At 41.0% G+C, this 9,834-nt stretch overlaps 2 protein-coding genes across 2 annotated transcripts; one reads left to right on the top strand and one right to left on the bottom strand.

The window, feature by feature from the left end:
• Positions 1 to 2,783: 2,783 nt before the first annotated feature.
• Positions 2,784 to 5,856, top strand: aqp7 (aquaporin 7). Its single transcript, XM_061727814.1, has 5 exons — positions 2,784 to 3,211; positions 4,092 to 4,218; positions 4,304 to 4,441; positions 4,549 to 4,667; positions 5,635 to 5,856. The coding sequence occupies exons 1-5, from the start codon at positions 3,077 to 3,079 to the stop codon at positions 5,854 to 5,856; spliced, it is 741 nt and encodes a 246-aa protein (XP_061583798.1). The 5' UTR covers positions 2,784 to 3,076.
• On the bottom strand, positions 5,450 to 9,690 carry tpgs2 (tubulin polyglutamylase complex subunit 2). Its single transcript, XM_061727813.1, has 8 exons — positions 9,515 to 9,690; positions 9,304 to 9,383; positions 9,137 to 9,224; positions 8,861 to 9,001; positions 8,599 to 8,712; positions 8,335 to 8,498; positions 7,820 to 7,985; positions 5,450 to 6,153 (listed from the first exon to the last, which is right to left on the bottom strand). Exons 1-8 carry the CDS (start codon positions 9,588 to 9,590, stop codon positions 6,047 to 6,049), a joined length of 936 nt encoding a protein of 311 aa, XP_061583797.1. The 5' UTR covers positions 9,591 to 9,690; the 3' UTR covers positions 5,450 to 6,046.
• Positions 9,691 to 9,834: the final 144 nt, after the last annotated feature.

Below are 9,834 nucleotides of genomic sequence, written 5' to 3'. Positions count from 1 at the left end.
GTGGACATGAGAACATCATAAGCTGTAATGTTGCTTTCCACTCACCATGGTGGTGAGATGTCAGGTGCATGTGTGACGTTCCTCTCAGTTCCACTTGTCAAGTTGGATAGCAAGCTGTCAAGTTGCTGTTTGCTCTCTTGCCCATAGTTGCCAGTTCCAATTGATCTGATAATGCAATAACAACGCTATATCTGCAACTAATTTTAACAGATTATTACAAATTACTACACTTTTTTTAATGGAGTTAGAAGCAACCAAATTTGAGACAAACGACTGAATATGTATGTGTATTTTGATGTTTAAATTACATAATTATTTTAAAAAGGACCACCCTGGAATGGTCAAGAAGAGTGAATCTAACTAATGACGCCATGATGACTTAATTGCCAGGTTCCCTGCAGCTGCAAGTTCCTGCCCAAGTCTTTCCTGGTGTTAGGGGGACCTGTTTGCCTTTCCTTTGCTCGGACCTGAGTGGACTCGGGGCCACTCTCCTCTCCCTGGGGTTTCCTGGGTCACCACTCACACCCGACCAGTCACTGACCCACTCCTTGACTCAGCTCCATTTCCTGATTCAAGAGTTAGATGCAGCACCCGACGTATTCTCTGACTCAACTGCAGAACTTGACGTACTCCCTGACTCAATACAGGTCCTGACGTATTCTGTGATCCTTCTGCAGAACCTGACTACTCCCTGACTCATCTGCAGCTCCCAACTTCCTCCCTGACTCTGCCCCACTTGAGGTCCAGCTCCTGTCCCAAACTCAGGTGCAGAAAATCCACGTTCTGACCCAGATTCACACCCTGATATAGCTCCAGCTCCAAACTTAATCCACTTCCAGGTCCTGACTCTTGTCTTATGCCAGTCCATCCTGACCCTGAAACATCTTCAGATCCCGCTCCACTCCATATCCCAGGTTTGGAACCTGCTCCACTTCCTGTCCAAGCTTCTGACCTTACTCCTGTACCAGAATCTCTCCCTGCTTTGGTGTCAGATTCTGTTCTGATGACCTGACACTAGTTGGCAGAGAAGTCTAACCAGCTTCACCTGTCCTCCCCAACCCCTGTAGATGCTTCCTCTTTGGCCCGTTGGCCATGTGGGCTATACAGTATGTGTGAGTTGAAAGGAAGAAAAAAAAGTGTTTAAGAGTCGGACTACTTTTCTCACAGTTTTGCATCCTTCATTTTCTAATGGAATTAAAAAACAGAATGCGTTCATTATCTGTGTTATTATGTAGAAAATGAACACTTACAAATAAATAACAGCTGATGAAATGTATAACCCAAGGTATTTTGTGTGGAGTATGAACATATGTGATATATGTGAACTTTGTGAAATGGAAAACTGAGTTTCCCCTAGTTCAGGTTCAACATACTCAGAGTTTTAACATAACCTGCTTCATGATTTGACTTAGCAGTTCACAACAGATGTTAATGCTTTTAAATGCATTTCTACTGGAACAAAAAAAGTCTAAGGGACCTTTTCAGTGGCTCACAACCGACTCATCTATGACTGATGTTACACAGTCGGTACATGTTAAGTAGGTTTAATCATAGTTGGATGAACATATACTGTGCCCGGGCTGTACAGAAGCCTTGTGAATTTTAAACTATTTAATTCAGAAAATACTACAGGCTATGTGTATCTTACTGGAGTAACATATTTTTTGCATTTACTTTTGAAGCCTGGTGTGTCAATTATACTATAATTTGCTTTTTGAAGGATTAAAAAAAATAAATCACGTTTGTTAAATAATTATAAACCTAAGCGAAAAGTCACTATAAAAAGATCATTTTTAGCCCTCAAATGCTTTTTATTTCATGCTTTCTTTCCTAACACACTGAAAAATAATGGTTTTAGAGCACTGTTTTTCATAAAACCTCAAAGTGGACAGGTCGTTTGCAGACAATTTCAGTTCAATTCAAATTCAAATTCAAATGAAATCATGTGGCTTTCCCATACAATCGTTCTTGAGACACTTTATTACAAGTTGCAAACATCAGTCTCTGGGTGGCACCAGAGTAAATGTTAAGCTTCAAATAGCTGTGAAAAACAGGTTAAAAGTTCAGTTGTTTTAAACTGAAAGTTCTAAAGGACCATCAGTGGAAACTCACCTCGAGATCATGCGGTCAAAATGTTGGATTTCGTTTCTTTCCACCTTTTACTCTTTCAGAATTCTTATTTTTATTAGATTAAACCTTTATTCAAGCAGGAAAATTCCACTGAGATGAAAAAATATTCCAACACTTAGTATTGTCCTTGTGCCGTCCTTTTGTAGTGACCTTTTTGACCATGATTAAAAACCGTGGGGATAATGTGCCCTTTGTAAATTTCCATAGTATGGTCCAGATAATGTGTGACCGGAGCTCTCCCTTTAATCAATACTTTCTGTTGTTTTTTTCCAGAGTTTCGTGTGTCCCCTGCATTTAGCAGCAATGGTACAGTTTACAAGAAAAATGACACAAATAAATGAATGAAAAATAAAAATACAAAAACAAAAAACAACAACAACATAAAAACCTTAAAAAGGAAGGTAATTGCTTTTATTGGGCTTTATTATCTCTGCTATACGGCTCATGTTTGCAAGGCATGTTAAACACAATAGACTCAAAACAAACAACAACAAAACAACAACAACAAAAATACATTCAGAAAAAGACAAGACTTTTGCACCCTTCTTATTGGACAAATTCACTCAGAGAATGCAAAGTTATTGGAGGATCTGACATGATATTTTAAGCAAGAGGGGGTGGGATCAAGGCTATAAATGGTAGACAAATCCCATGGATATATGTGGCAGGAAAGAGGGAGAGAGAAAGAGGGGGGGAGAGAGAGCGAGAGCGAGAGAGAGAGAGAGAGAGAGAATAGAAATACGTATAGAAACACGACAGTCCGTAGGGGCAAACGGATCATTAGAGGAAGGAGCAAATTAGTAACGGTCTTGCTTGAAGAGTGGTGTGCGCCATGGGAGACACTTTGTAAGTTATCTCAGGGAATGTGAACCTGACTCATTTGAATTACCAACCTGACTAAATTGGAAAATAATTTGAGACAAAACAAAGGCAATAACGAAGAAAAATGAAGGACTTGCCGTCAGTGGAACGTGGGGTCTCTCAGCAGAAAAGACTGGATGTGACCCGACCCAGAGTTTGGCTACAGAATGACCTTGTTCGTGTGGGACTCGCTGAAACCCTCTGCACCTATGTGATGATGGTAAGAATGTGATATACGCTTATAAAGTAGTCACCGTAACGGTAGCAGTTGCCAACTGTGAAAATGTCTCTGACACGCAGCACTTTGATGATAACTGTACTTTTTATTTAAGCTGTGTTGTTGCTGTCACTATTGTCTGTTATTCTGAAACAAGCATGGTTGATTAATTATTAATGTTATACTCTGTACACTGATTGTCTGTCCCAACAACCAAATACACACAAACAAGTGCGTTTGGTGGTCACATAGGTCGTGCGTGGGGATTGGTCGGTGCCGGTGGGTGATCCAGGAAGTCTAGTGTTACAAGAGGAGCAGGCAGGCGGTGGGCCACATGAAGAGGGTTTCAGAAGTCACATGTTGTCAGTCAGCTGTCACAATAACCCACCGCTGAGAACCCAGGAATGAATACATGCATGAATAGAGAATACATGCTGGAAAATGGCACGTAGAGCAGCCCAGGGCCACTCTCTCAGACATTTTGCATTGTATATAAGGTGTTGAAAACAACAAGTATCAGCCAAAGCTCTGCTGACACAAAGGGAACCACACGTTTCCTGTTTCCTGAACTAACTAGATGGAAACATTTCCACATAACCTGCAACCGTTTCCTAAACGACTGCCGTTTTTCAGTGTCAGGTTTCTTTTTTCTCTTTTATTGAGTTAAAAGTCAATGGAAATGAGGAAAAGCTCAAGTTCAGCTGCAACTGTACTGAGAAATACAGTTAAAATCAATATTTGAATCAAAAGCATTTTATTTTCTTATCTGACAGATACAGTTAGTAATTTTAGGACAACTCTGCTTTGTTTTTGATTGGCCATCTTTCTTATTAGTGGTATCATTATGAACTTCACTCATTTAGTCTCTTTTCCTTCTCTCCAGGCGTTTGGCCTGGGGTCGGTGGCTCAGGTCGTGACCGGACGAGGAGCGTTTGGACATTATCTCAGCATCAACCTCGGCTTTGGGTTGGGTGTTGCTATGGGGGCTCATGTTGGAGGAAAAGTCTCAGGTATTGCATATGACTCTTACGAATACTCTAAAAGAGTTCGGAGACCCTTTTGTAGCTGACAGCCTATTGCTGATACTGTTCCCAGGGGCTCATATGAATGGAGCGGTTTCATTCACAATGTGTGTGTTTGGCCGCCTGGGGTGGAAGATGCTGCCGCTGTACATTTTTGCACAGCTATTAGGCTCGTTTCTTGCAGCAGGGACGATTTATGCTGTCTACTATGGTGAGGACGCACTATTGCACCTATTCAAACACAGTAGACTCAAGCGATTTATGCTTTCATCCCTGAGGTATTATTCCTGAATTTCAAATGTGTTGATGCAATTTCAGAGGCCATTCATGACTATTGTGGAGGAAATCTGACAGTAACTGGCGCAAAGGCCACAGCTGGCATCTTTGCCACCTATCCTGCCCCATACCTATCCTTGATGGCTGGATTTATTGATCAGGTAACACTGAAACTGAATTAAGGCACAATAGCTATTAATCACTACCATCTGACATATACTGCATTTGACACGTTCTTTCTTGAACTGGTTTACACAGAGATATGCTGTTTCTGTATTCCCATGCTGCAAATATAATGGACATAGATGCAATACTCCTTCAAACCTTACAAGAAAACAGATATACTGCATCGTTTTTAGAAAATATTAATTTCAAATTTTTTTCCATGAATCAGGAACAGCTCAGAAAGACTATTGGGCAGAAAATTTGAGTATTTTTTATAAGTTAGGAAGGGGAGGAGCTTCCCTTACTAAGTGACAAGCTGTGAGGACCGATAATTCAACAGCTCTCACTGCACTGCATTCAAAACAGACAGGACTATTCGGTTTAAATCACTGGATGGTCCGGGAAATCATCTTCAGTGAAAACGGCTTATTACTGTGTTGTCGGATGCAAATTAACAAGAAAAACAACAATAATAAAAAAAAAAGCTTCACACAAGACCCAGAAACGCTGGCGCTACCTCAGGTCTGAGAAAAGATGACTGCTGTTGTGGGATGTGTCAAAGTGTTGGGTGTGAAAAACTAAGCACAGAGAACTGGTGGACCACTTTGTGGTGCAGTGTGAAAACAATCACCTCATCTTGAACTGAACAAAGAAGATGATGTGGATTGTGGGACGACTAAGAATATGCGGTGAACTAAACAGAACTGGAGATGGTGCCGTGGTCTGATCAATCACAGTTCGTGGTTTTGGTAGAAGAAGATGGCCACACGGTCTATCAGCACACTACCAAAAGCCAATCCACATTTAGGCCTATAATGAGCTTATGTCATCAAACAACAAATGAATGTTTCAACACTTAATATGTCTTTACACTATTTTAATTTTGATAAAGTGCAAACACATTTTTATGTGCATTTCATTATGGAAATGTGAGTGTTTACTGATGTCCACGCTGTGTGCTAGGTGTTTGGCACAGCGATGCTGCTGCTGTGTCTGATGGCTCTATCAGACCAGAAGAACAAACCGGTTGCCGCGGGCTGCGAGCCGATTGCCGTGGGTCTCCTGGTGATACTCATCGGCATTTCTCTGGGCAGCAACAGCGGCTATGCCATTAACCCCACCAGAGACATCGCACCCAGGATCTTCACTGCCATAGCAGGCTGGGGCGGTGACGTGTTCAGGTAAAAACCAGGCTTTTTTAGATTGACTCTTTTTAAATGGGAGAGGGGAAAAGTTCACAATTATGACAAGCCAATTTAACTTTAGCTCATGGAAAGTCTTTATTTTTGTTTGAACCCTCTAACTACTTGGGGTTTGTGTCTTCATCTGCACAGATCTGGAAATGGGTGGTGGTGGGTGCCCCTCATCGCCCCCCTCATTGGAGGAGTTCTGGGTGCAGGGATATACAAGGCCTTTGTGGAAATGCATCACCCAGCGCACTCTGGACAGGGTCGGGGGCCCGCGAGTGAGGAGTCTGTCCTTCTGGAGAAAAAGCAAAACATCTGTTCTGATGTATCTGTGTGAACAGAACAAGCACACGCAGCTGGACTTGAAGATGTCAGAAATTCCAGGAAGAGATAAAAGGACTAGAAATACTTGCTTAATTACAAGCATTTGAACAAAAAGAGACTGAGAATGAGTTGCAATACGTGGTTGAAATGTGGGTTTTAGCACTGTAACTCTTTTCATGGTTAAACCATGCTGAAAAACATAAGCACTAATTTATAAAAGAGAAATGAGACAATATGTTTTATATAACTGAAGCAAAAGCGGCTGAGGTCATTAGTCGTCAATTATAGCAATGAACCAAAGACCTTTATGATCGATGGACCTTCAGGGTACTTAGAGAGAAGTAAACAACCCTGGTATGCATTAATCATTTTCAAGAAAACAAAACTAAAACAACAAACGCAACAGGAACTGGCTCCCTACAATCTGAAAAGGTTGCAACAAAACCAGAGGCCATAAATACATCTTTCTTTCCAACAGACCGTTTTAGAGCAGCCGATAGAAAAAATAAAACAACTATCAAATTTGTCTTTTCCGGTCAAAATCTGCATTTGACATTTGATCAATTCTGCCAAGCAAACCGTTGACATATAAAGTATCATGAATAAATATACTGGAGTGAAACCACCTGAAATCAGCCCACCAAAATCCAATCATTAGAGTCGGCAGCATTGTAGAAAAGAGAAGTTCCTAAACACCTTTTTCTTTACATTAGTGAAGTAAAATACATGTTTAGCATAAACACATAAACAAAAATGAATAACTTTATTTGAGAGTAACTTGATGACTGACTTCATCACTCAGGTATGCATGCACACTCAGGAGATGTAATGTTTTATATTAAAGCAGTGAGGGGTCTGTGGAGGACATACAGTATTTCCCACCCGTGCTTGGGATCAGTGGGAATCACAAGTGGGACTACTGCCCTCACTCATCTGGAAACTACAGTTTTACTTCTTTATTTTTTTCTTAGACATATTATATATTATATACACAATTTATCCATTATATACAAATATATATATTATATACTTTTTTTAAATAATGATTGTAGTACTGTGTAATCAGAAGTAATCAGCTTATTGAGTTGAATGATGATTACGCTTACAGTTACCTTAAGGGTAAAAGTATCAATAATGAACATTGCAGTAATTTAATTTATACTGCATCTGTTATTTATAGTACTGAATTTATTTTTCTCATAAAAACGAATTATTTCCTAGCAGTGAAAGGTCATCTAAAATACATATGCATTTATATTTTTCTTTCTCTCTAAGAATATGGCCAAACTAATCACGTGCTTGTCCAGACAACCAGGTCCTAAGTTGGACTACCATCATGAGCTTAAGCATAATGAATTAAAGCCCTTAAACATTCCACATGTCCATTATCAGGTACAAACCACGTTGAGCCAGCAGAAGCCCATGCACCTCAGTCTTGAACAATATGCCCTCGTGTTGTGTGGAGTTGCTGTGACAAGTGTAGCCAATGGAGAATACCAGACTGCTTTTATAAGCAATGATAAGCAATACTGGTCATCCAGACAGTCGCGCTGCATGAAATGTCGTCCTCAGACGGAAGCCCATTTAACGCTTTGCCCCGCTGGCTCTCCCTGCATTGCCTTGGCCCTTGGCAGTACCTCCTGAGTTGCCCTGGCTTGACTGCTTCTTCTTGGGAGCTGGCACCTTGGCTTTGCCTTTGAAGGCCATGATAGGATCCAGCTTGTTCAGAAAGGAATCTCCAGCAGGATCTGCCTGGCTGAGGTCACAGCTGAAAGTCAGGGGCTGGTAGAGAGATGCCCACTGCTGAAGAGGGGAACCAGGAGAAGGATGTGTATAGGTGTGAGTGTTGTGTGAGAGGAGTGCTGCAGAGACATTCCAAAAGTTACTCCTTTCTTTATTCAAACTATAACATTCAGTAAACTGAAAACTATTTAAGATGTATTGCTAAAATACTAGCCACCTGTATGTCAAAATCCCATATTTTCTAATCTGGTGTTAAAATCAGGTAAAATTGTAGTACATTGTAAAGGAAACATTATTGAATAAAACAGATTTTGTAAACCCTTCATAATTTCATGTGTTGTTAATGAGATCTAAATGAGAATTAAATATTACACATAACTCACTGATTAAAGACTCAGCAGTTTGTTACCTTAGCCTGGGGGCTTGGGCCGTAAGGAGTGAAGGTGTACTGCCATTCAGGCAGACCCAGGTGGGTTATCATCAGTCGATAATAGGAGGTAAAGGTTGCCGTCAAAAAATGCCAGGAAAGAGAGCGGTCCAGGAACCAGATTTCACTCTTCTGGGCTACCACTCCTAGAAAAAACCCAAAACAAAAACAAATTGATCAAACATTGTTTTCAAGTTAAACAGAAAAGTTACCAGAATGTACAATGCGTGAATATGAACAGAACACCTGGCGTGCACTTTTTGTAGACCAGGCACACTTTTCCATTTCCACCGCAGGAATCGAGCTCGAAGATGCGACTTTGAGTGTCAAAGTGAGGTGCAACAGGCGTACTGGCCATTCCTAAAAGAAGGGATTCTTGAATAAAGATTTACTTTCCAATAAACTGCTCATTCATTATTTTGTTTTCTGCACAACTGAGCACACATAAGCGGACATAGCTCAGACATAATTTTAAAACCCCCATGAGGACCCGACAGGTGAATTTTACCACTTTCTGCGCTGCTTTCCTCCCAGTCCAGATCAGCCAGCGAGGGTGCATTGGGGAGAGAGAAAAGCGATACCGGTTGAAGCAGTGGACACAGCCTCCCCACGCTGTTGATCATCATGCATCCTAAAGGAACACACTCATCTGAAAGACAGACACAGCCACACATTAAAGACTGTATTTGAAGAATACATCAATGTTATTTTAATACATTCATCTCAATAAAATGTAGTATTTTGTGAGGCGCACATCACACAGACACACTATGATGACACTTACTGTCCAGTTTGACACTCCAGGTTAATGTGAATCCATCTGTTGTCAGATAAAAGTCTCGCAGATCCTCTGGTAAAATACACGTGTTTTTCTAAGGGATAAATGTGTTATAAATACATGTTATGCCATTTGTTGCAAGACCAAAATATGACATGTCAAGCAGTATTTACCTGTTCCCATGACAGCAGGCTCCTCTTCTCTGCAGGCTCCCTCTCTGCAAAACGCACATCCACCACACCTGGCATGTTTTCTGGAAGGAGAACAAGTTCATTACATATATATATTTTTTTTTTACATTTGCATTTTCTTCAATTTCACAATTTCTTCTTAGCTAAAAATTACATACGTTGCTAGTTTGTATGTATATACAGCAACACAAACCTAGTATTCGAGTGATGCCAAGTGTCAGCCTCTCAGCAACACCTTTGTACACTATGCTCTCTTTAGTTTCTTCCATTTGGAGGACTGAATTCACAAATATATATATAAAATCTTGGAGGCATCCCCTGACACTTTCACTGCATCCTTCGTTTTCACTCCCCGGCAGCTCAGCTGACGAGGCACGCACAGGAAGTGACCAAAACGCGACACACGCAACAACGAATGCGTCTCAGCCAATAGGAGGCGCCGCTTTTGCGGCTCGACCAATGGGCTGTTGCTACGTCACATAAAGGCGGGGCTTGTATCGCTTGGCAACGCTT

The sequence above is a fragment of the Cololabis saira genome, chromosome 8, assembly GCF_033807715.1.
Source record: "Cololabis saira isolate AMF1-May2022 chromosome 8, fColSai1.1, whole genome shotgun sequence".
NCBI lineage: Eukaryota > Metazoa > Chordata > Actinopteri > Beloniformes > Belonidae > Cololabis > Cololabis saira.
The sequence above is the reverse complement of the archived record's forward strand: the minus strand, read 5'-3'. Positions and strand labels throughout refer to the sequence as shown.

Excerpts from the sequence above, each read along its gene's own strand:
- tpgs2 (XM_061727813.1), bottom strand. The coding sequence starts at position 9,590 with ATGGAAGAAACTAAAGAGAGCATAGTGTACAAAGGTGTTGCTGAGAGG. Across the intron at positions 7,986-8,334 it reads GCCCAAGCCCCCAGGCTAAG|CAGTGGGCATCTCTCTACCA; the intron begins GTAACAAACTGC and ends TCCCCTCTTCAG. Across the intron at positions 6,154-7,819 it reads AAGCCAGGGCAACTCAGGAG|AAGGACAGACTCCTCACTCG; the intron begins GTACTGCCAAGG and ends CTTTTTCTCCAG.
- aqp7 (XM_061727814.1), top strand. The coding sequence starts at position 3,077 with ATGAAGGACTTGCCGTCAGTGGAACGTGGGGTCTCTCAGCAGAAAAGA. Across the intron at positions 4,442-4,548 it reads GATTTATGCTGTCTACTATG|AGGCCATTCATGACTATTGT; the intron begins GTGAGGACGCAC and ends ATGCAATTTCAG. Across the intron at positions 4,668-5,634 it reads TGGCTGGATTTATTGATCAG|GTGTTTGGCACAGCGATGCT; the intron begins GTAACACTGAAA and ends GCTGTGTGCTAG.